Source organism: Syngnathoides biaculeatus, chromosome 5 (assembly GCF_019802595.1).
Source record: "Syngnathoides biaculeatus isolate LvHL_M chromosome 5, ASM1980259v1, whole genome shotgun sequence".
NCBI lineage: Eukaryota > Metazoa > Chordata > Actinopteri > Syngnathiformes > Syngnathidae > Syngnathoides > Syngnathoides biaculeatus.
Window position 1 is genome coordinate 11,609,886 of NC_084644.1, and position 26,004 is coordinate 11,635,889.

General features: G+C 41.6%; 2 protein-coding genes and 1 long non-coding RNA gene across 3 annotated transcripts in view; 2 read left to right on the plus strand and 1 right to left on the minus strand.

Annotated features, from left to right (window-relative positions):
- Nucleotides 1–9,050, plus strand: part of dnajc28 (DnaJ (Hsp40) homolog, subfamily C, member 28) — a 47,491-nt gene extending 38,441 nt beyond the window's left edge. Inside the window, exon 4 of the mRNA XM_061818801.1 lies at nt 8,946–9,050. The gene's annotated coding sequence lies outside the window, so the exon portion shown is untranslated. The remainder of the gene's footprint in view (nt 1–8,945) is intronic.
- A 157-nt stretch (nt 9,051–9,207) lies between these two features.
- On the minus strand, nt 9,208–24,605 carry LOC133500290 (uncharacterized). Its single transcript, XR_009794860.1, has 3 exons — nt 24,480–24,605; nt 17,570–17,642; nt 9,208–9,342 (listed from the first exon to the last, which is right to left on the minus strand). It is a non-coding gene; the product is annotated as an uncharacterized LOC133500290 (long non-coding RNA).
- rspo1 (R-spondin 1) lies at nt 9,244–25,135 on the plus strand. Its single transcript, XM_061818807.1, has 5 exons — nt 9,244–9,369; nt 12,348–12,548; nt 16,259–16,402; nt 17,609–17,821; nt 24,501–25,135. The coding sequence occupies exons 1-5, from the start codon at nt 9,273–9,275 to the stop codon at nt 24,650–24,652; spliced, it is 807 nt and encodes a 268-aa protein (XP_061674791.1). The 5' UTR covers nt 9,244–9,272; the 3' UTR covers nt 24,653–25,135.
- The last annotated feature ends 869 nt before the right edge of the window (nt 25,136–26,004 follow it).

The window sequence follows — 26,004 nt, forward strand, 5'->3', positions numbered from 1 at the left end:
CCAGGGCTCCGCGGCATTATTTTCAGCCACAGGTTCAAATCTGTTTGGAAGTATTCCTCAGTCTTCCCGATCAACCGAGCGGCCGAGCACCTCACGGCTGTGTATGGAAGTATTCCTCCGTCTTCCTTCATTAGATGAGGATAAATCTGAGAAATTCGCGCTGGGCATAAATGGTGTCCCATGTAATCGAGGCTTTGTTGCGGTACGGTACACGTCACATCCGCGCACGTAGGTCATGTGACTCGTGACAATGGGAGCCCCCCTGAAAATTCATAATTGTTGATAAAAATCTTCTCAAAACACAATTAAATGAGAGAGGATTTACCATCACATTGTCAAAATAGAGTACATATTACATGACCTATTGGATACATTGATAATGCAAACCAGTGGATTTCCCCTTTAAATTCACATTTGAGGTATTTTATTATTCCTATTAGATATGTCTCATAGAAATGTGGCACATCAGGGATGATCATGTCATTATAACTGCGTAGCCGGTCCTTCCCGTGACGCAGGAACCGATCATGTTGCGGTGGGGGGTGTCCTGCCCTGAAACTATGTGGGAATCCTAAAAATGCTTTGTGTCCACATGACAAACACATGGTGCAGTGTATTGGTCGCAGAGGAAGGGATGGAACACGCTCCATCATGGTTGTCGGTTTAAAAAAAAAAAAAAAAGATCAAAACTGATGAATGGAAGATTTGTGACTTTTGTATCTCAGGAAGACGTGTGTGTGTGTGTGTGTGTGTGTGTATATATATATATATATATATATTATATATATATATATATATATATATATATATGAATCAGCGCACATGTCGTTGTAGCATAAACTATTGCGCAAGTATAAAGTGAAAGCAACCACTAATGTAAAACAACACACACATCGGACACTTCTTTTTGATCACAAATTATAAACAAATAAATCACTCTTGTCGAAGGCCACTAATGTAAAACATAACACACACATAGGACACTTCTTTTTGATGACAAATTATAAACAAATAGATCTTGTAGAATGCAGCAAACTCCAGTACTTCTTTTGAAAAAAAAAAAATCTCCAATTCCACTCTCACACCTACGGCCAATTTACAAGATCTTCCTTTAAACCTTGGAAAGTTGTAGTACGGAGTACCCGGAGAACAGGTGAACCCCACACAGGAGATTTGAAACCAGAAGCTCTCAACTTTGACTGTGACTACATGCACTTCTGTAACTTCTGGAAGATTTACTCAGGGATAGGGTTGGGTTTTTTGGAGTTACCAAGGACCGGTACTGGACCACAGACTGTTTGGTACGAGGTGCGCTGAGAGAGCGAACAAAACTTAATGTGAATAGGTTAGAGTTCTATAAATTGTGATCATCTGTGAGGCAGTGAAGGTGTCTGAATGTGATTGGATGAGCGAGCCGGGGGGCGGGGCAAAGTGCCATGGTAAAGAATAAGAAGGCGGAGAGCAGAACAGACAACTTGTTGAAAGTTTTGTGTGGATGGTTACAGCTGGCAGTAACTCTTCGTTGTCTCAGCTAATAAGTTGTTGAAAGACCGCCGCTCGACCTTCTTCCATTGTCTGGGAAGATTTTACTATATTGTATTGATCGGCACAATCGGAAGGAAGTTTTAGTTTGGAATTCAATTAGATCCACTTGTGCCTCTGTCAAAATGCTCATCTCAATCATGCGATAAGAGAAAAATGTCAGCCCGCAAGCTAGCAATAATGAATAGGAAAATGGAAAAAAAGAACACTTCAAATTGGGAAACAGGCCATCTAAAGAGAGAGAAGAATAATCGGTAACTTCCATGAAGGAGAAAGCTGTATTTAAAAAAACCATATTGTCCCTCTTAAGTCTTACTGTTTTATTGCTAGTTGACTCCGCTTTGGAAAATCTGTCGCCACAGGCTTACAAATGAATCCATCAAAATTTGTTTGGCCTCATGGAGCCCAAGCACCCGCCGTTCAAAAAAAAAAGTTTTTTCGAAAGACAAAAAGATTACGCTACTGGGAATTGGCTCTGCTCCCACAAATTACAACAACTAAATTCAGCTCAATGGCGTAATGTCGAGTTAGGGTTTCAGGTTATGTTTAAGATTAGCGGGTGAAGGTAACAAATGTAGTCACAAAGTGGGGAAAAAAAAAAATCCCAATTTAACACAACAATAAAATAAACATAATTTGATACTGGCTCAAATGAGTTCTAGTGAGGTTGACATTATTGTGCTTATTTCTGACCAAGATGTTGGTCAAATGCAAACGTTTACACATCCTGAACTTACACTATTCTAGGGGTGGGTGGTATCCTCGTATTTGGCAAGTCTGCGTCACACTTCTAAGGTTTGGGGTTGAAATCTAAGCTCAGGCCTTCTTCAGTGGCAGTTGCATGTTCTTGCTGCGCTGGGTGGGTTTTAGAAAACACAACTCTAAAACTCTTGAGTGTGAATGTTTGTTTGTTTTGTATCTGCCTGGCTGGGACTGGCCGGGGTGTACCATGTCTCTTGCCTAAAGTCAGCTGGGATATCCTGGAATGAGGACAAGTGTTATTAAAAAAAAAATGAATAGTACCACTGTGTTATGTTTCCCCTACAGTGTATCATACAGTCACTAATGTTTGTCTACAGGTAGGCTTAGATTGTTTAATAGATTTATTTTCAGTGCTTGAATAAGGTCCCCTTCCATCCATTTTTTTTCATTTTTCATAATCATTGAAGTTATTTTAACGGTTAGCAAATTAATTCAAGTTGGAAGTGCCCAGAATGTCCTTTGTCAAGCTATTCTAGTTGGTCCTTTATCCCTCGCAGTTGAAACTACCAGATTTGTCATTAATATGCAACGTGTAAATAAACTTTGGTCTGATTAAATCACTCATCCAATTTAATCCATTGTGGGCAGCGTCCCATTTTTGGGACATTATGATTTTCACGCATTATATCCTTCAGCATATCAAAATATTTAAGTGTTTTAATCTGAAGCCATAATTTGGTATCAGGAGAGGATAACTCATCGGTCAAAGTTACCACTGAGTTATTTCCCTTTCCTTCTTGACCCAACATGGCTACCTCAAGTTATCATATAATTTGAACATAAACGAAAACCAAGTGTTATTTCCTTGATTGTGGCCTGTTAGGAGACTTTTATCTCAATAAGGTAAAAAATTGCCCCCCTGCCCATGAATGGGTTAAAGATGGAAAACAAGTTGGCGCTGGGCGACACGGTGGATCAGCTGGGTAAAGCGTTGGCCTCACAGTTCTGAGGACTTAGGTTCCATCCCGGCCCCGCCTGTGTGGAGTTTGCATGTTCTCCCTGTGCGTGTGCGGGTTTTCTCCGGGCACTCCGGTTTCCTCCCACATCCCAAAAACATGCAACATTAATAGGACACTCTAAATTGCCCCTTGGTGTGATTGTGAGTGCGGCTGTTTGTCTCGATGTGCCTTGCAATTGGCTGGCAACCAGTTCAGGGTGTACCCCGCCTCCTGCTGGTTGACAGCTGAGATAGGCTCCAGCACTCTCCGTGACCCTCGTGAGGATAAGCGGCCAAGAAAATGGGTGGACGGATGGAAGTTGGTGCTGATTGGTCCATATCATGGTGTCTAATAGCACGTAGAAGCTTCGGGCAGTCAAACATTCATAAAAATTTTACATCCTTCAACTCAGGATACCAATCACAAAGAGGATACATACTCAATATTAATTGACCAAACTACAAATTCACCTGTTTCGCAAGCTTTATGCTGTTTATTGCCTTTTTGCATTTAATCGACCACATTACATAGAAGTCAAACTTAAACAATGTCACGACCAATATAGTATGCATAAAACAGTTCAAAAATAATAATAATAAAGTGGTTTTGATGGAATTAGACCTTTGATGCGTCTAATCGGAGTTTTACAAAGGGCAAAATTTTTGTTGGGTTTTGCAAAGTCCTAAAATCTCGATGTTGGTGGGCTTTGAGGACTAAAATGAAAGGTTTTTAATAAAAAGAAAAACAATTCTGTCACATAAATGGAGACATGAACCTCATGCGTTGAAGTCATCGCGGCAGTTATTACCCATTAGCCAGAGCCCCTTCGGTTATAGACGGCTTTCTTTATCACTCATTCTTGGCGGTGCTTTTGCAGTTTCGGTAACATCAAGCGTTGTGCTGGGTTATAAAAGCGGTTCTGGCACATATGAAGAGTTACTCAACTGTTATTCTCTAGGCACGCTCTGGTTGCCAGTTATCCTCCTTTCACGCAACAAACAGGTGGTGCATTGTATTGTTTTATCTGATCCACTTTCACTATTAAGACAGAGTACTGTTTAGCAACAGCAAAATATGATCTAAGGACTTGTTGAAGTTAATGGTGAAAATAATGTATGATGCATGTGTCACCCAGATTAACTTTGCATCTTGCATGTCAACATGAGCATTTGTTAGTGGTGGCGTTATAATAATAAAACAAATACAAATCTCAATTTCAGGGAAATTGGGGTGTTGTATAAAACAGGTCTCAAGCTCAAGTTTAGCTTCGGGCCGCTGGAGGAAGAATCTGGCTGAGGCTGGGCCGCAGATGCACGTGCGTATGCACCCCTGTGCAATTTAAATTAGAAATAATAATAATAATAAATAGAATCATATCTTCTCAAACTTAGGTCTGTATTTTTTTAAACACAAAATAAGAAAAACAAGGATGCTTGCATAAACAAGTTATGAGCAGACCTACTAATAAAACTGTGTGTGGCAACTCTGCTCAATGAAAAATGTTTCTCCGCTTGTATCAAGCCTGGTAATCTGTCTAAAAACAATAAGAAAAATAGTAAGTGTAATAATAATAAATGTCAAGTATGACTAAAAATATCATCTTTTTATTGACAATTGTCTCTCTCTCTCTCTCTCTCTCCTCTCTCTCTCTCTCTCTCTCTCTCTCTCTCTCTCTCTCTCTCTCTCTCTCTCTCTCTCTCTTCTCTCTCTCTCTCCTCTCTCTCTCTCTCTCTCTCTCTATATATATATATATATATATATATATATATATATATATTTCACTCAATGAAAAATGTTTCTCTGCTTGTATTAAGCCCGGTTGATGTCACAGTCCCGGAAGCCATAATGCCATAATACCCCTCCATGAATGGCCCCCGGGCTGCCAGTTTGAGACCTCTGGTGTAAAATAGTAATAAAAGAGAAGACTGTATAGCGTTTTGCAGGTCCTTTTCAATCTATTGTCAGTTGAATACGCTACCAAGACAAGATATTTAATGTTGAGATTGAGATCCTCCATTGTTTTGTTATTTTTTTGCACATTTTGAATTTGATGCCTGCAGCACATTCCAAAGTAGCTGGGACAGGCGCATGTTTACCACATTTCCTTTTAACAATGCTCAAGAAGTGTTTTGGGAACTTAAGAATTCTCGCCCACTCTCGCTCGATGTGTAACTTTAGTTGCTCAACAGTCCGGGGTCTCCATTGTTGTATTTTGCAGTTCATAACGGGACACATTTTTCTTTTCAGTGGGAGTCGGGTCTGGGTTGCCTGCAGGACAGTCTGATACTTGTACTCGTTTATTGTGAAGCCAGGCTGTTGTAACACAATAATGTGGCTTGGCATTGTTTTGTTGAAAGAAAAAGGGACATCCCTGAAATTGACCTTTCTTGGATGGTAGCATAGCATGTTGCTGTAAAACCTTTTGTAGCCTTCACAGATGCAAGTTACCAATACCTTGGATAGGAATACACCCCCACACCATCACAGACGTTGGCTTTTGGACTTTGAACTGATAACACTCCTACAACTCCTTTCCCTCGCTAGGCAGTGAGTAGAAATTCCATGAATTTCCAAAAACAATTTGTAATGAGGACTAGTTAGACCACGGTACACGTTTCCACTCTAAATCTTTCAAATAACAACAAAAATAGTAATTGTAATAATAAATGTCAATAACAAAGATTATATATGACTAAAGGCGGCATGGAATGGTGGGTCAGCTGGAAAAGCGTTGGGCCTCACAGTTCTGAGGTACCGGGTTCGATCCCAGACCCGCCTGTGTGGAGTTTGCATGTTCTCTCCGTGCCTGTGTGGGTTTTCTCCGGGCACTCCGGTTTCCTCCCACATCTTAAAAACATCCAACATTAACTGGACACTCTAAATTGCCCCTAGGTGTGATTGTGAGTTTGGCTGTTTGTCTCGATGTGCCCTGTAATTTGCTGGCAACCAGTTCAGGGTGTACCCCGTCTCCTGCCTGTTGACAGCTCGGATAGGCTCCAGTACTACCGCGACCCTCGTGAGGATAAGTGACAAAGAAAATGGATGGATGACTTAAAATATATTTTTATTTACAATTGCATGTCTCTCTCGCTCTCTCTCTCTCTCTCTCTCTCTCTCTCTCTCTCTCTCTCTCTATATATATATATATTATATATATATATATATATATATATTGTTTTGATGCACCCAAAGACACGACGCCAAAGGGCACCAAGCACAAAAACCAAATATGGTCCCCACTTTCTTTCATTATCTTGCTAGTGAGGAAGGACCACCCATCGACAGGGTCTTCATGTCTTCTGCGTGTCCTCTTCACACCCGCGCTGTAAATACATGTTGACCTTGCCACTAAAGATGTCCCGGGTGTGTTTTGACTACAATTAATATTCCGAAGATAAACACACTCTGGTCATCGTCATCATCAAGTCCAAATATAGTTGTGTACGGTGTCTTTTGCGGTTTGTTTGCGATGACAGGAATGATCCAGTCATTTGTTTGATATTTTGCTAATGTCGCTAAGACTACATTGGATGTTGTTGACAGGAGGTATATGATATCTTACAGTTCATACTGACAATCTTTACACAATTTCATAAATGAAGTCTGATTTGAGCTCACTCGCAATACTAATCGGCAGAATTCAGCCCCCAGACCCATACCTCTCCATGCTGAGAACATCACTCATTTGATTGGCCACTCATTGGGGCTGATATAGAATGGCGATTGCTCAAATGAATATGGTAAATGCTATTCATGCCCAATGTGGAAACAAGTAAAGCAGGCACAAGCTCCCAAACACCAACCTGAAAAAAGAACGGCAAGAATTACTGGATATGCTAGTTTAGTGGCGTGTGACCCGTCAGGGGCTTCAATCTGGCCCGTTAAGATAGAAAACACATAACACTGTCACTTTTCAGTGAAGGTAACTTGCTGCTAATTTTGTCCACTGCAGGTCGCAATGACGACCGCTTACCACTTAAATCTCATTCTGAAATTGGAACAGAAACTTAAATGGATGGAAATTGGATTTGACAACTGATAGATGCATTTGCAAAAGCTAAAAAGACGCTAACTAGTGGTCCTTGAACTTAAAGGTCAAGTGTCATCGCTATAAATAGATATTGAAATGAAAAATACATGTAACATTATTCACTTCAATGTCTATGTGAAAAAATAAATATGAGTGGAGAGCGCGTCATCCAAAGTTGCGGAAGTGTCATTCGACATCCAAGGGGTCGCCATATTGGCTGCATCTCACCCCAGACATTCGCCATTGAAAACACGCTGTGGCCCCTACTGTGGGAGACGAACATGCCCCTTCTGACACAGAATATCTTTTTGAAGAAGAGAACGTCTCACATCCATCAGCACCCCCAAATCCGAGGCTATGGTTCTCAGTTGGAAAAGGGTGGCGTGTCCTCTCCAGTTCGGGGATCTATGTTCCTACCCCCACCTATGGGCATGAGCTGTGGGTCGTGACCGAAAGAACAAGCGGCCGAAATGAGTTTCCTCCGCAGGGTGTCCGGGCTCTCCCTTCAAGATAGGGTGAGAACCTCGGTCATCCGGGAGAAGCTCAGTGTCGAGCCGCTAATCCTCCGCGTTGAGAGGAGCCAGATGAGGTGGCTGGAACATCTGATTCGGATAGCCTCCTGGACGCCTCCTGGACGCCTCCTGGTGAGTTGTTCCGGGCATGTCCCACTGGAAAGAGACCCCAAGGACGACCCAGGACACGCTGGAGAGACTATGTCTGTCGGCTGGCTTGGGAACGCCTCAGGATCCCTCCGGAATAGCTGGAAGAAGTGGCTGGGGAAAGGGAAGTCTGGGTATCCCTGCTGAAGCTACTTCCCCCGCGACCCGACCTGGAAAACGGTAGATAATGGATGGATGGATGGATGGATGGATGGATGGATGGATGGATGGATGGATGGATGGATAGATGGTGAAAAAACGGATAGGTCCATACCGGCTGCCATTTTTTACTAAAAATCATCCATTTCATGACACTTGACCTTTAAATAGGGTTGACACCCCTGCCCCAGTGCCTCAAATCGAGAACTTATCTAATGAGTAATTGAACATCTACCTGAAAAGCTTTGCAATTAACGATAAAAGCCACAAGATGGTGGAAAAGACACTTTCTAAAATTAGACAGGTTTATGGCCTGAGTAAATGAACCTCCTCACCGCAACAGCTTTCTTTGGCCAAAGCAATATTTTTACATTTGACATTGTTTGACATCAACACAAAAGCAGTAAATAAGGGAAGCAATAACAGAGGATAATCTGTGAACTGCAAAATATGCAGTTTGTTCACTGGAGACACACTCAAATAGGGTTCAAAGGGTTTGGTTTGGAGTCAGTCAGTTTCGGGTAACATACAGTCTTCAATTAACATGGTTACACTGAGGGTCATTCAGAGACTTTCGTTAACCTGGTTAGGCATTTTGGGCGAAGGGTAAGGTTAATATGGAGTCTTCAATGAACCTAGCATACATGTTTTGGGGATGTGAGATGAACCAGAGTATTCCAATTCCCCACAGAAAGGCCAGAGCTTTGAACTCAAGAACCTTTGACTGTGGGGCAGATGTGCTAACAAGAATAACAACACCTTACTGCCCAGATAAAAAGAATGAATGATTTTGGATGGTAAAACCGTTTCTTGATTTTTTTTTTTTTTTCTTTTTTAAAATTTGTTCCTTCACAGCTGTCATGAGGAGTATGCTCGCATCCTTTGATCAATCTGCGAACCGTCAATCAAGTCAATGCGATTCGTGGTCATTCACCACGAACAAGAAAGAGGAAGTGTAACCACCCTTCAGCTTCATGGGTTGAAACGCCAGATGTTCGACAGCTTCCATCTCCATTTTGGCTCAACAATCCATCAGCCACAAGATTGATACCAAGAAACAGAGGGAGTATAAAGGCAACGAGATACACCACGAATTATCCATCCAACTCTGAGACGGGACGGGTTTACCTGCTCCACCTAGTCCACAGCGGACCCCGCGTGGACGGAAAACCAACAGGGACTATGCAGCTGGGATTGGTGGCGCTGGTGATGGTTTTCCTCAGTTCCTTGGGTGACAGCGATGTTGGCAAACCTTCCAAGATCAGAAGGCCGAGACGGGGTGAGTGACCAGAGGTGGCAAATACAATCACACTCCTTGCTTAAGTAAAAGTACAAATACTGGTTTACAAAAAGTCCTGATTCAAATCTTTTATCTAATAAGGGCTAGAACAAACATTTGGATTTTTTAAATCTTAAAAGAATCTTTATCCGTTACAAACACCAGACATGAAGATAAAAAAAAATCAGACATTTAACAGTTTTAGTCTTACTGTGTGTGGTGTACTCCCATAATCTCAACTCTACACAAAGATTCTGTTCCACCACCAATCTGGAAAAAAGTAATTCAAGGCAAAAATCTGGCTTGATCAAAAATCTTCCAAAAAAACCCAAAAAGAAGTAAGTAAACAAAGATGAAACACTACGAGATATGTTGCGGTTTAATTTCCCAAGTGTTGCCCAAAGGGCTGGAGGTAGGAGTGTTGGACAATTCTGATGTTTGCAATCAAAAGTCTGGAAAGGCGTCGGAAACTGCTTCTTGCCGTCTGGCGAACTCACTTGAACAAAACATTTTTACATCTTTTAAGGGAACTTTCTTGTTGATCATTGCGGTCACTTCTTAATCGGCTACATTCGGTTTTATGTCACAATTCGCAGCAGATCTCGGCTTTCTCGACACGCCTAGATTTTTGGTGGGAAATATTGAACAGGTTTAATATTTATGATCTAGAGACTATTTTGAGAAAAGAAAATGACTTTTTTTTCCCTCAAATGCAATGAAGCAGATTTATATATATATATATATATATAGAGAGAGAGAGAGAGAGAGAAATTTATTAAGAACATTATCTTTTTTTTAAATTGTGACAGTCAGTCAAAATTGACTAAGGCAATTATGCTATTATGCTGAGAATCTAAAGCCAACTGTTCAGTAACTGAGGCGTTTGTGAACCAAGGTTGTACTATGTACTTTTTTTCCCCTCCCAAGCATTTTCAGTTAAATGCTGTTTCACATTTTCCTTTATTTTGATGGTTGGCGTCGCCCGTCTGCCACCGATCCTACGGCCGGTGTGAGTCAACACTAGTGGGCGAAAACACAAGATTCGTGTAGTGCGATCTCAAGATGGTGCCGCTCACATTTAAGGTCGAACCATATGCCGTGTGGATAATTTATCCGGGAAGGAGTTCCTGACGTTCTCTCCTTTCTGGGTTTATCCCCATGGGCCAATAACAATCCTGACATTAAAATATGATAGTTCAAAAGCGGATGCTTTCTTCAAAGCATTTTCAGGAACTGACTCAAACGTCCGGCTATCGACGTGTGCGTCCCAAGTATGGGAAGTGCACTACGCGTTCCGAGCAAGCCTTAAAACTTCATCTGCTATTTGTGAATGAATAATCCGTTGACTAGGAAGTCACTCATGTCAGAATCACAGACTGGTATTTTTTTTTACGTTTGTTTTTGATGTAAATGGACAGACAGATGCTGGGTGCGACCGATTGACGTGGTTTCCTATCAACACAATGATTTCCATTTGGCGCGCATCAATGTGACCGCAACCTGTAGTCTTTTAAGATTTTATTTTAAAAAACAGATGTTTACCATATTTGCGTGCGTCACTGGGGGGAGACACTTGAGTGAATCCACAAACCTGACATGGTGGTACCATGTCAGCAGCCAATTATCACATTGTTTTCACACAGATATTTCACAAACACTTGCAAGATGCGAGAAACTTGACAGGGTAGACCCAATAAATGCAATAAAATTCCTTTCTGTATGCATGGATTTAATGGTGACCACGATCATAGCCCATTTTTCTTTTCCAAATATGTTTACTATATTTGTGTGTGAATTGAAAGATTAGGACCTTTTATTATTATATTATATTTTGAGTAACATGCCATGCAAAATTTTCTCCAGAACGTATGACTTTATACTTATGGTATTGGAACATTTACTATTAGTTATTTAAAAAAAACCCCCACTTTATTCTGGTAAAAAAAAAATTCAAGAAAAAAATTCACATTAATTGATAACATGACTTTTTTTTTCAACAAAACACAAATTATTATAAAAATACACTTAATTTTTCCATTAGGAATTTGTTAGTTATGCTCTCAGTAGTTCATATAATTAAACAAACAAAATGCTCATTTTACTCAAATATACTGTACCCTTGAGATACCAGTGACCTGACTTGAGAGTTTTTCGAGATACGAGCCGTCATTTGACTTGCGAGCGCAAACTTGAGATAGGAGCGCTTTATAGTGCCAGTAAATTCAATTCAACTCACTTCACAATAAGCACCACTTTAACAAATGGTGAACATTTCATCAAAAAAGAGAAGATTTAAGCTATTTAATGCCACTCCCATTCGAAGGTTATGGTCAAAATAAAGTGAACTACAAGTTGTGTATGCAAAACAACCACAGCTTTGTCTTGGGAAAGTAATCTAGCTTAATGATAACAAAGAATGACCAAATAAATGAAAAACGCCATTGACATGCTCACCGTTAGCATAGACAACCACTGTTTTAGAAGAAACAGATGTTTGAACGCATTTGGTAAATAGAAGAACAAATAGATTCTTATTATTTTTCATCCTTGACAAAAAAAAAAGATGAATCTTACACTAACTTCAAGTCCGTCTCCATAAGACACACCAAAAGTACAAATTAGGAGGAAGTTAGGGGTGCTGATGTTCCTGCCTACCAACTTGAGAAACAGATAATGTTGCAGTGATGTCGTTACTTTTTCCGGACCTGTATTGTTTGTTTGTTTTTTCATGAAAAAGAACATTTTTCTCTCATTTTATTTCTTTTTAGTGTGGCCCCAATACTCCTTTGTAAATTGTTGCTCATTGTGTGGGAATGCCAGTAAAACTTTTTTTTAACAGGTCAACTGTGAGCAAATCCCTCATTGAAGCGCTTCAAATATACGTGGAGGCAATGTGGTCGTTTTTCTATGTGATGTGATTGGATTCCGTTTATCATATATACGTATGTATTTATTTGATATGTATTTCTTTATTTCAGCGTCAGTGGGTAATGAGGGCCTGCCGTCTTGCCCAAAAGGCTGCGAGCGCTGCTCCGAGTACAACGGCTGCATCAAGTGCAAGGCCAAGCTGTTCATTTACTTGGAGCGCAACGACATCCAGCAAGTGGGCGTGTGCCTGGCCTCCTGCCCCATGGGATACTTTGGCATGAGGAACCCGGAAGGCAACAACAGATGCACCCGTGAGGCCCGCTCACTCAATCGCACTATTTTTCTCAGATGTCAATTTGTTATTGTGGTGCTGGTGTTGGTGGGTGAAGGAAGCCTCAGACTATTTATTTCCAAAAAAATACGAGTGCGGCATCTCTGCACTTTGAAGGGGAGGGTGGGCCAGTGCGGCTAATGTGCTTCTGGTTACCTCCTGGAACTCAATTCTCAAGAGTAACATTCAACATCCATTCTTGTCTGCTTTTTTGATGAGCAAACGTCTGTGTTTACAAGTTGGTCTTCATTTCAACAGCAAATGTCCAAGAAACAGAATCCATATTTTTTTCCCATGTGGCTGCATATCCACTTATTTTACATTTTCATTTAAAGTATTTTTTCCCATTTTATTTACACAATTACGATCCATCCATCCATTTTCTTGGCTGCTCATCCTCACGAGGGTCGCGGGGAGTGCTGGAGCCAGATAGATAGATAGACACACAATTGTCAATAAAAAGATGATAGTTTTCGTCATCCATCCATTTTCTTTGCCGCTTATCCTCACGAGGGTCGCGGGGAGTGCTGGAGCCTATCCGAGCTGTCAAAAGGGAGGAGGCGGGTTACACCCTGAACTGGTTGCCAGCCAATCACAGGGCACATAGAGACAAAAAACCATTCACACTCACACTCACAATCACATCTAGGGGGAATTTAGAGTGTCCAATTAATGTTGCGTGTTTTTGGGATGTGGGAGGAAACCGGAGTGCCCGGAGAAAACCCGCACAGGCACGGGGAGAACAAGCAAACTCCACACAGGCCCGTCCGGGATTGAAACCGGAACCTCAGAACTGTGAAGCCGACACTTTACCAGTTGATCCACCGTGCTGCCCACACAGTTACTAAATCTGCTAATTTTTATTATTATTAGTAGTAGTCGTAGTAGTAATAGAAGTAGTGCGAATGCCAAAGAAATACACAATCCATGTTTTTTTCCCCCATGTGGTTGCGTTTACACTTATTCCACTTTTTTCCATTTCATTTATTTTATTTAGACATTGACTAAATGTGCTCAATAATATTATTAATAGTTGTAGAAGTAGTAGTAGTTATAGTAGTAGTGGTGGTGGTGGCGGAATCGTGGGGAACTGGCTAGGACATTTGCCCCACAGTTCTGAGAGCCGAGGTTCAAATCCTGGCCCCACTTGTGTGGAATGTGCTTGTTCTGCTTGTGCCTTTGTGGGCCTTCTCCTGCTACTCTGGGTTCCTTCCCAAAAACGTGCACGGAGGTTCGATTAATGACTCTGAATTGCAATTCTCCGGGCACTCCGGTTTCCTCCCACATCCCAGAAACATGCAACATTAATTGGACACTCCAAATTGCCTCTAGGTGTGATTGTGAGTGCGACTGTTGTTTGTTTCTATGTGCCCTGCGATTGGCTGGCAACCAGTTCAGGGTGTACCCCGCCTCCTCCCTGTTGACAGCTTGGATAGGCTCCAGCACTCCCCACGACCCTCGTGAGGATAAGCGGCAAAGAAAATGGATGACTAAAAATATCATATTTTTTTAACAATTGTGTGTATGTCTATCTATCTATCTATCTATCTATCTATCTATCTATCTATCTATCTATCTATCTATATCTATCTATCTATCTATCTATCTATCTATCTATCTATCTATCTATCTATCTATCTATCTATCTATCTATCTATAGAATATTGTGTGCTTGAAAAATGCTAATTCAGTCTTGTAAGAACATACCTTTTATTCCCCCCCACCCCCAAAGTATTACAACTCCTGCCCTGGAGGGGAAAAAAAAGTTTTTCTTAAGGGTAAATGTCATATTTGACGCTGAACGAGAGGTGATGCAGGGTGTTCGCTTTCACATGGGAATGAGTTTATCGTTCATTTAAACAAATGTTGTTCTTTCAAACACTGCGCTGTGTTTAGATCGCGTGTCCTTCTGGCAACGAGCCACACGCAGCCAGCGGAGTCGATGCACTTTAAGCTCATCACAGAAACACAAAAATTCCCCCAAAAAGTGCCAATTGGCATCCGGGGCCAACAGCGTTGCAAGATTCCCAACGTTTGTGCTGCTCTTTTCCTGGAAGGACAGATTCCAAAGCCAACTCCAGCTTAAAGAGGAAGTTGCGCCGTCGTCTGCATTGTCTGCTGCTTTGAATTAATTATATGCGTTTCAACTCATTGTTTGAGAAACAAAGCAAAAGTCACGTCCTCACAAACCAACTTGTTTGCACCCTTGTACAATGTTCCCGGAAGCCATATTTGAGTAAAAGTACAAGTATCGTAACAGAAAATACGTTTTCAAGATGTTCACAATTCACCCTGTAGAATATCCATCCATCCATTTTCTTTGCCGCTTACCCTCACAAGGGTCGCGGGGAGTGCTGGAGCCTTTCCCAGCTGTCAACGGGCAGGAGGCCAGGGTACACCCTGAACTGGTTGCCAGCCAATCGCAGAGCAGGTCGAGACAAACAGCTGCACTCACAATTACACTTTGGGGCAATTTGGAGTGTCCAATTAATGTTGCATCTTTTTGGAATGTGGGAGGAAACCGGAGTGCCCGGAGGAAACCCTGTGGAATATTATTAATGAAAATCAGTAGCTAATTGACAGCTAATACAATAGCATTAAAAAAAAATCCAATGTAGATAAACCACCACTAAGTGTATTTGAAGTTGGTTCTAGAAAAATCCACAAGGTGTGACTCAATAGATGCCGAACCGTGAGAATGCCGGGGGTCACTATATTTGACTTTTGCTGTATGTACTTGGCGCCACGTTGGATCTGCTGGTAAAAGGGTTGGCCTCACAGTTCTGAGGACCCGGGTTCGATCCCGGCTCCCGCCTGTGTGGAGTTTGCATGTTCTTCCCGTGCCTGCGTGGGTTTTCTCCGACCACTCCGGTTTCCTCCCACATCCCCAAAAACATGCAACATTAATTAGACACTCTACGTTGCCCATAGGTGTGATTGTGAGTGCAAATGGTTGTACATCTGTATGTGACCTGCGATTGGCTACCCTGCCTCCTGCCCAGTGACAGCTGGGATAGGCTCCAGCACTCGGCGCGACCCTCGTGAGGATAAGCGGCTAAGATGGATGTTTGTAATTCTACTCTTTAAAAAATAAAAATTGTTCAATATTTTGAAAAATAAAATCTTCAATGGCACTCCAAAAAAGCAATTACATGTTGCGTATTTAAACGACCTGGTAGGTTTGGCTAAGAGAAGTCTATCTAGCTTTATGCTAACAAACACTGCTAAACACCATAGATGTGCTAACTCATAGCATTGATACGAATATTCTAATCCAAATGATGAAGCAACACATTTACATATTATAACACAATACTCCCATGCATTTATTATTACTTCTCCGCAAACTATGAATATCTTTTTTAGGTGATCTGTATAAATGTTGAGCTACTGGTACGCCCATATAAGGATTCTAACGTCAACTAATAATTTTTTCAGCTTTCATTTTGTCGTAATTACAAATGAAAATGGTCATGCAGGGAAGTGTAAAACATTGTGTAGATTTCATTGTAATAAATCAGTGGAAAAGTATATTCGTTTAGGAAATATAGCTGAGTAAAAGTTGCCGGAAACATAAGTAATGAAGTTACCCAAAGTGATTTGAAAATTGTACTTGATAACAATACTGAAGTATTTGTGACTTTACAAAAGTGCGTGTTGATAAATCTTTCGTGTTTCTCTGTCTTGCAGAATGTAAAATCGACAACTGCGACTCATGTTTCAACCACAACTTTTGCACTAAATGCAAGGAGGGTTTGTATTCGCACAGCGGACGGTGTTATGTCACCTGCCCTCCTGGCCTGCTCACCGCTAACGACACCATGGAGTGTGTGGGTGAGTCACCCAAAGCACCCCCCCCAACAAAAAAAAACAAAACTTCAAATGGATAATATTTAACATTACAGATTACAAATAAGTCACGCTACCAACGTGGCAGCAGTGTGCTTCTGAGTGAACAGCAAATGACTTATCCTTCCTTATTCCTTCCTTATGATTTATTCCTTTTCGGTCAGTAATGCGTTTTGTCTCTGATTGGTTGTTTTTCCTCAGGCGATGTGTTTTCTTGCAACAAGATGGGACCAGAGGGGGATTTTTTTTTTTTTTTCACAGATCAGTTTCATTGCATATTGCTGTCATACTGGCAGACATTTTATTTTTTAAATTGAAAAAATGTAAACTTTTTTTTGTAAAAAAAAAAAAAAATCCATCCATCCATTTTCCAAACCACTTATCCTCACATGTGTCAGAATAGGTGTATTTTTAAATGTAGTGTATAATGGAATATACCTTTTCATTTCTGAAAATACAACTTTATTCTATTAAGATTTGAAAAAAAACATGACTAGTTTCATGCAATCCTGTAACTCCTGGTTGTTGTATCTCCTGCTTTAAATGTTAAATTAAAGAAATATTAGATGCAAACTGGCGGCATGGTGGAGCAGCTGGTAAAGCGTTGGCCTCACAGTTTTGAGGACCCTGGTTCGATCCTGGCCCTGCCTGTGTGGAGTTTACATGTTCTCCCCGTTTCTGCATGGGTTTTCTCCACACACTCCACTCACACCCCAAAAACATGCAACATTAATTGGACACACTAAATTGCCCCTAGGTGTGATTGTGAGTATGACTGTTGTCTGTCTCCATGTGCCCTGCGATTGGCCGGCAACCAGTTCAGGGTGTACCCCGCCTCCTGCCCGTTGACAGCTGGGACAGTGTCCAGCACTCCCCGCGACCCTTGTGAGGATAAGCGGCAAAGAAAATGGATGAATGGATTAAATGCAAAGTGGTGAACTTTAAAGTAAAATACAACTGAACTGTACTTTGCTAGTTAGTTTTTTGCGTACCAGCAGAGGGAGTCGAAATACACGTCACAAGAATCGCTGGTATGTGACATTTTAAAAATTTGTCCTTGGGGGGCAAATCATCACAAGTTCTGCCTAGCAACGACTAATTATCTTTTTTTTTTTTTTTTAATCAAAACTGACATGACTGACTGACACTCACCTCAGGCCCTTGTTTCTCCTCGTCTTCTTTTTTCCCCAGAGTGCCAACTGTCCGAGTGGAGCCAGTGGAGTTCCTGCGTGAAGCGGAACAAGACGTGCGGCTTCAAAAAGGGCTCACAGACGCGGGTTCGCCTCCCCCTGCGGCACCCCCGCAAGCGGGACCCCCCCTCGGGCGCCCCGCAGACCTCTCAGCTGTGCGCGCCGCAGACCGAGAGGCGGAAGTGCGTCATGGCCAAGACGCCCTGCGTGAGCGGTAAACGCACGCACCCACGTTACATCGCACAGTACTCCATTTTTCTTTTGATAATTTTGGAAATTTCTACTTTTGTTTCTTCCTTGAGCCTTGTGGGATGGTCAAAAATATTCGGAACTGCTTTTTCTGATGAAGTGCAGTTTTACTGTACATTTGTGGAACACGATAAGGAACGCACTGTAGTGGTTAAAGGCAGTGCGGAACTTTTTCCTTTGGGTTTTGGAACACAAAGGTACCATCAAAGAGTGTCATGGAAAACAACCGAAGAAGACATGGTATTAGGGACGATAGTAAACTATGACACGACGGTGTCAAACATATGCCGCGTTGGCCATTTACTGGCCATTCAGGGGGTCCAATCTGGCCCCTGGGGACAAAGTGCATGTTAACTGCATTTTTTCAATATACTGTAAGTAACTTTTGTTACTGAAAACACTCAATATACACATAACAACTGTTTACTTTACTTTTGTCAATCAGGAGTGAGCAATATTATCTCTCCAAAAGCACCATTTATACATTGGTTCCCATCAGTATAGAGCTCGTGCACCGACATCATCAAATCATGTCACTGGCCGGAAGTGCCGGTCAAACAAACCATTGTTCAACGCTCAGTCGGTTGGCGACGACGCGAAAATACGTCTTATAGCACGACGCCCAGTTTTGTCCGATACCGTTAAATGTTTAGAAGGTGATAATAAATGAAGGTACGTGGAAAAATGAGAGACACTTGCATAGAGGACCCATATTTAAAGACGAAGACGATGTTTTCGCCAATAAGAAATTGGATTATTAACCAGCTTCCGCTTGTCTTGGACAACTGGATCTACACGTATCTAGTGAGTAAGTCGTCGAGATTTTCACGGAAAAGTTTGAAAGCGTAGAAAAGTCTGGACGCATACGAATACCTCGATGCTGGATCTGTTCTCAATCAAGAATAAATCCCACATAGCGATGGAGCCACTTAGATTTTTTTCAATACAAATACCAATATTTAAATAAATGACCCCTGGTTTTACACAAACACGCATTCATTAACTATGATTGGAAAAAAAAAGACAGTGAGTCGATTCCTTGTACACGGAACCGCATTGTGGTGACACGTTGAACTTCGGTAAACCTTTCCGTGACAGATTTTTTTTTTAAATATGCATTGTTCTCAAATGAGTCCAACGCGTATTTAAAAAAAGAAAATAAAGCGCTGGGATAGGCTTCAGCCCCCGTACACGGAAGCGTGTTGCAGCCACACGTTAACCTACATAAACATCTCTGTGACTGATGGTTAATTTCCTTTTTTTAAATACCCATTGGACTCATTTGAGAACAATGCATATTAAACAAAAGAAAAACAACTGTCGGGGAGAAGTTTACCGAAGATTAACGTGTGGCCCCAACACACTTCGTGTTCGTTGGAGACGACTGTTGTATTTTTTATTTTTTTTTTAAACGTGTTGTTCTCAAATGAGCCAACTTGGCATTATAAATACTTTTTGGGAATTTGAGATTGAGAAGAATAATTCCTACTTGATATGAAGTGATCGCTACACAGTCGTGTGCTTTTGGTTGGGAACCATCCATCCTGTTTAATATCCGAAATCCATCGATATTTTCTGGTCTTTTCAGCTGGTATTCCATCGAATGATCTCTTTGAATATCTGTCTCGTCTGCTGTAACAACCAACTGCACAACAAGTCTCGGGCTTTGTGAATATTCTGCTCCGGTTCAATGTCCCTCACATTGTCGAGCAGCCCTTTTTGTCCGGTAATACGGCGGCGTGAAAATGGTGACGTCACGTGCACGAGCTTTATAGGCGTACCTAACGCTACGACCCGCTCGGCGAGCTGCACTATTACTGGACTTCCCGCTCGCTTCCTGATTGGCTTTGGCTCGCCACAAAGGACTTTGAAAAACTCTCCATGGGTTCGGCATGTAAACAATGAAAACAACCAAGCTCGCGGATAGATGAGGATGCCAAAAAAGACGAGGCAAGGGCACGAGGGAGTTTGGTACTCGCACTTTAGGGGATGTTTTTGAGCCTATTAGATCGTCTTGGCCTCAGTGGACTTAGAATTTATTGGATGGAAAATTCCTGCAAAAACAGCTGCTTTTAAACGTTGTACATCAACCTGGATGTAAAAATTTGTAGTTGTTTTGCAATAAATGATGTTTGCGCCTGCTACGTGGTTGGAAGATTAAATTTATATGTACAATTAATCCTTGGAAAACTTTAGAGAGGTGTAAACAAGTATATGACAGGAGTGTGTACATTTCTATGATCAAGGGCTACATTTGATTTTTAAAATGGATAAATGGGCCGGTAACTTGTAGAAGTGAGAAAAAAACTAGTTGAAATGTGTATGGAAAATATTCTGACTTTCACAAAATAATTTTTAGGACAAAAATGCTCTTTGTTTTGGCCCAAATCTTTTCATCATGATGCTGATCATCTCTGTTAAAATTGCTTACATCCTAAATTGACCAGATTATGAAATTCTACAACCCCCCGTCAAAAAAAAAAACAACCAACCAAAAAAAAAATAACTTTAATATATTCAAGACTATTTTCAGGTGTTTTTGAAAAAATGAAAATTTACCTTGGCCATTAAAATAGGAATGTGTGGACATGTAAAAAAAATATTTTTGATACTGAAGTAATAATGATGGCATTAAAAACTTATTTCTGTAATTTTAAAAATGTTGACTATGTATTTGAACAATAAATATGCGTACAGATTTAGACAAAAGTATTTATAATAAATCAATTAATGCATCATTTTATAGATGCAAATCAGATCTTGGCAAAGTACTGTACACCGCCTAAACCACATCCAGCCTGCCCCCAGTCTCTGATTGGCCCTTTGCGAAATCGAAATCAAATCTAAAATCTGCAGCAATAGTTTAAAAGCGGTCATTTAATTCTGATTTACGCGCGGCGGTAGACCAAGCCAGCAAAAGCAACGACTAGTCTTGTCAACTTGGCAGAATTGTCGGAGTAGCGAGTGACCATTTTTCAAAATAGCGAGGCGCAACAATGCCAATAATGTGCCTCGTGTTAGCAATATTGTCATTTCAAGCAGTATGAAAAAAAAAAGATCCTTTTTTTTTTTTTTTAGGAAATGAAGTGTACTTAATATTGCGGCCGTGTGTGAATTTATTCCATCTGGATGGAAGTCGGCTGTTTGCTGGACAGATTCAGTTGAGAAATGAGTCCTGTGCGAATTCACCCGGGAAAGAATTTCATCTCGGGTCTTGAGAAAACAATTAGCGGTGAAATATTATAAACCGCATAAAAACTTCCCAGGTGTAGAAATCGTCAGGAGGCTCGGAAATTGGGTGTCAGCAGGTGTCATTTCGCTGAGCCGTCGCAGATGTTGTCCTTGCGCCAACATGCGCGTATCGGCATATTTCCTGTACGTTACATTGGTGGTTCTCAAACTCGGGTCGGGGGGCCGTAGCTTTTGGGTCCAATAATGATGTCATCAAAAAAGGTGGAAAACGACAGTACGCTTGATGCGCCAACGCCATGCATCTATAAACAATCATCAATTGTATTCTATAGTTAATTCAGTAGAACCAAACAACTACAAACGTCTGCTAAGTTAATGCTAGCACCTAATGCTAAAATCCACAGACAAGCTAACGGATAGCATCGATGTCGCATTGCCGTAAACCTTTAAACGGCGGATAGTTCAACATAAATTTTGATCCTGGAGGCCACGATTGAGGTGACGCCGTAGGGAGCAGCTGTGTCTTGGTCTGAGGGAGTGGAACAAGGCGTGGGCAGAACTTGTATAACAGTGCCTGATGTAGTGCCATCGTCATCATACTCTCTGCTTCATTCGGGGGCCTCAGGCGAATGGTTGGGGGGGGGGGCTCGTGGAAAAAAAAAAGCCCTTTCTCTGAAGCCGATATTCCATTTGTCAGCCACTTGTTATTTGGACTGGATGGAGGGCGAGGTGGTAAAATCAAGGCCGGCATAAGTTGATGGAGCGCAAATCGCCGACGCATCGGCAACTTGCTCGAGATGTCGTTACATCTTTACAACATTAGTTAAAGGTGTTTTATGACGTTCAACGCTGTGAGCTACTCCATATAAGATTTTTTTTTTTTTCTAAAACCATCCAATTTCTTTGCTGCTTATCCTCATGAGGGGAGTGCTGGAGCCTATCCTAGCTGTCAACGGGCAGGAGGCGGGGTAGACCCTGAAATGGTTGCCAGCCAATCGCAGAGCACATGGAAACAAACAGCTGCGCTCACAATCAAACCTACGGGCAATTTAGAATGTCCAATTAACGTTGCATGTTTTTGGGATGTGGGAGGAAACTGGAGTGCCCGGAGGAAACATGGGGAGAACATACAAACTCTACACATGTCGGTCCGGGATTGAACCCGGGATCTCAGAACTGTGAGGCCAACGCTTTACCGGCTAATTCACCGTGCCGTTTTTAAAACCATTTTTCATTATTCAAATTAGTTGTGGATTTCAAATTATGTTTTTTAATTGGCAGAATGGTGAAGACTGATTGGATCGTCTGCCTCACAGTTCTGAGGACTGGGGTTCAAATCCCGGCGCCGCCTGTGTGGTGTTAGCATGTTCGCCCGTGCCTGCGTGGGTTTTCTCCGGGGAGTCCGGTTTCCTCACACATCCCAAAAACTTTTATTAATTGGAGACTCTAAATTGCTCTGAGGTGTGATTGTGAGTACGAATGGTTTGAATCAATGAGCCCTGCGATTGGCTGGCAACCCGTTCAGGGTGTACCCCGCCCTCTGCCCGTTGACAGCTGGGAATAGGGTCCAGCACTCCTGCGACCCTTGTGAGGATAAGCGGCTAAGAAAATGGTTGGATGGACAGTCCAGCCTCTGTTCTCGAACGTCCCCGTTTTCGAGTGAAAATTTTGAGATTTTTTTTTGCTTCTGTTTTCGAACGAAAATCGGTACTCGATCACCCCCAACAAAACCCGGAATACACAGAACGCGCGAAGTTCCAGACCAGCTGACCCATGACGCGCTTTGTTGTAAATTCCCACCCCGCCGAAAAAACCCGGAAATAACAGAATGCGCGCGGCCCGACCACCTGACCCACCCTCGACGCACTTTGTGATTGTCAATTCGAACAAACTCCCCAAAAAAACGAAATAACATAACTCGCGTGGCGGTTGACTCGGCTTTCGAACAAATCGGTTTTCGAACCGCCTTCTAGAACGGAATGTGGTCGAGAACTGAGGCTCTACTGTATTTCATATATATACAGTGGCACCTCGGTTTTCGAATGTCTTGGTTTTCATTCAAATCGGTTTTCAAATGAAAATTTAGAGATTTTTTTTGCTTTGGTTTTCAAACAAAAATTGGTATTCGAACACCCCGACCAGCTGAACCACGACGATTTGTTATTGTGCTTTCAAACGCACCCCCGAAAAAAAATGCAAAAGGGGAAAGTGTGGGCGAGGCTGAAGGCAGTGCCGATATTAAAGCTATCTAAATGGAACGAGATCCATGATTTTGTAGAACTTCATCACCCGAATGAAGCTGAATGTTGCAGAGCACTGAAAATTTTTAATGATATGAGCCACTTCAGAAAAGTGCTTAAAAGATGGCAGAAACAAACATTAGATTTGTTCTTTGTGAAAAAGGGGCGAGTCACCCCCACCGAAGACATCTGAAACTGTTGTTGTGCATTGCTTTTTTCTTTTGTTCCATCGACCCTACCTCTAGTTGCAAGTTTTGGTTTTTTTTACATGTTACGTAGTTTCTGTGCAAATAAAAAACAATTTGTTTGTTTTCCCCCTCATTATTTCTTGTTTAAAGTTATTCTGCACTTTTGTTAATAAAAAAACGTTTACAAGGCCGGGGGCCGAGTTGCTACAGATACGGCAATGCACTCCCAACCTAGCATACTCTTATTAGGCTAAAGCATACATTTTAAGCAAAAAAATATATTTCTTAAATGAATTAATTAGATAAAGTATTTAAACCATACTTGTATTTCTACTGTGCAGGAAAAGCTAAAAAAAAATCGCTTAATTTTTTTTTTGGGCTTGGAACGCATTATTTCATTTTCCATTCATTGTAATGTGAAAACGTGCTTTGGTTTTCAAACGTTTTGGTTTTCAACCAGCCTACTGGAACGGATTGTGTTCGAGAACCAAGGCACCACTGTATTCATTATTTAGTTCTTATTGATCATTGTTAACGTAAAACAATCCGTTGTCACCGGATTGCGAGACACTGTCCAGCGCTTGGCACGTGCGCGCTTGTTTTCCGGGAGACCCGCAGGAACCATAGCAAGTTCATAACAGACATCCGTCAGTGACGCGAGCTCAGATAAACAAAATGAGTGCGGCCTGAGTAATTGCCACGAGGCACGCGACATTGTGTTCGCTTTCGCTTCCAGGACTCTTTGACGATGTTTAGTCATTTGTGTTTGTTGTTCGTTTTGGAGGGGGGGAAAAATGGTGAGGGAGGCCAATGTGGTTAAATGTGGCATTTTAATTTAAGACTGTTCAAAGTGTTTCTGCTTCACTTGTCTGCATAGTTTGTTTCCTAAAAAGAGTGATTGATGTTGCACTTTGCTGAAAAGAAAAGATAAAAACTTTTACTGCCAGCTGTTTGGTGTGTGAAACTCATTTGGAACCTTAAAAGCGTGGATTTTAATTCGTACCATTCTTGCTTGTCTCATCAGAGAAGACCCGGGGGGGCCGGCCCGAGAGCGCGGCAAGAGTCAAAGACGGCAGCGGGGGAGGCAGCGGGGGAGGCGGCGGCGGCGGGAGGAGGCGAAAAGCCCAAAGCAGGACCACCGTCGTTCCCAACGTCACGAGCAGCTCCGTCACTTAAACTCGGAAGGATTCCGACGAGAAAAACCTTCCGAGATGATGCTGACGTCAAGCCGACGTCTCGATGAGAAAACAATACGTAGGGCCGCTTCTAGATGCTGACTCTGCAGGTTTTCCCCAGTCACCAAAGAAGCCCGATCACGTGAAATCCGATCCTCGTTGGCTCTGGATTGATGACAAGATCCAGAATGCGTCTTTTTTACGTGACTGGGAGCAAATGGAAAGCAAATATGCAGTGCGAGCCACTGAATATGAACATTTATTATGCTGCTTTGTTTGCAACAGGGTTCCGATGTTTTTGCACAGTTGTGACTTTTTTTTTTTTTTATGACAGCATTTATTCGTGACAATATCCTTATACATCTGTTGCTTGATGTGACCGTACGTAAAAATAATGGAAAGTCTTCTGTAAAGTCTGTAAATTTCTAGCTATCATAGTTCCAATTGAAAGTCCAAATAAAAAGAGAAAGCTTGTTTAACTTTACTCTGATACCTCATTTGATTACAAGTTTTCTTTTCAGCACTCTTTTCCTAATCGCCGCAAGGGGGCACTCGAGCGGAAAAGGTAAGAGTGAGACCGGTGGAATATATGTGCCGAGGAAGTGACTTTTACAGGTCTGGTCCTGTTAGCGCTGCGCCAGCGTGTTACTGCCGTGATTTTTACCCGTATGTTTTTTTTAACAGGCCCTGTTAGCATTAGCGCAGTGGAGCTAGCGTTAGCATGGTGGAACTAGCGTTAAACTCTCTGTGTACCTTTATTTCTTCGTGAATATCTCGTGTTTCAATGTGGCCACTTGCGGCTTTTACACAGCTGCGGTGTATGTATGTACCAAATGGTATTTCCTTTACAAATGTACTCGGTGAGCCTTGTAACAAGGTGAGCTCTGTAGGGCGGGAATTTTGGTATTTGAAGCAAAAATCGCCTGCTTGCCAAATAGTGAGCCAAGCTGCTAATGTTAGCCTCAAATGCTCGTGGTGAGTTGCTTACATATGTCTTATTATATATTATGTGTGGCTTTTTCCCTCAAAAAAAAAACACGGTACTTTCAGTCTGTTACAATAATCGACATGCCATTCGTTACCTTCACCAAGCAGTTATTGCTTGTACAATCTTTTTAGACTTGAAATTTTAGACTTTCGTTTTCAATTTCCACATCTGACACTGTTGCTTCAATCCACCGTAAGTTCCACAGCGACATGTGAGTAAAGTTCATTGCAAACATGTTCGCACGAAAAAAAAAAAAAAAAGTCAGCAATGTCTGAATCTGCAGATTCACATTTAATTTCATGCTCATACTTTGATTTTCAAAATAATCATTGTTACTCAGTAGTACATAAGCATTTTTTTTTCAC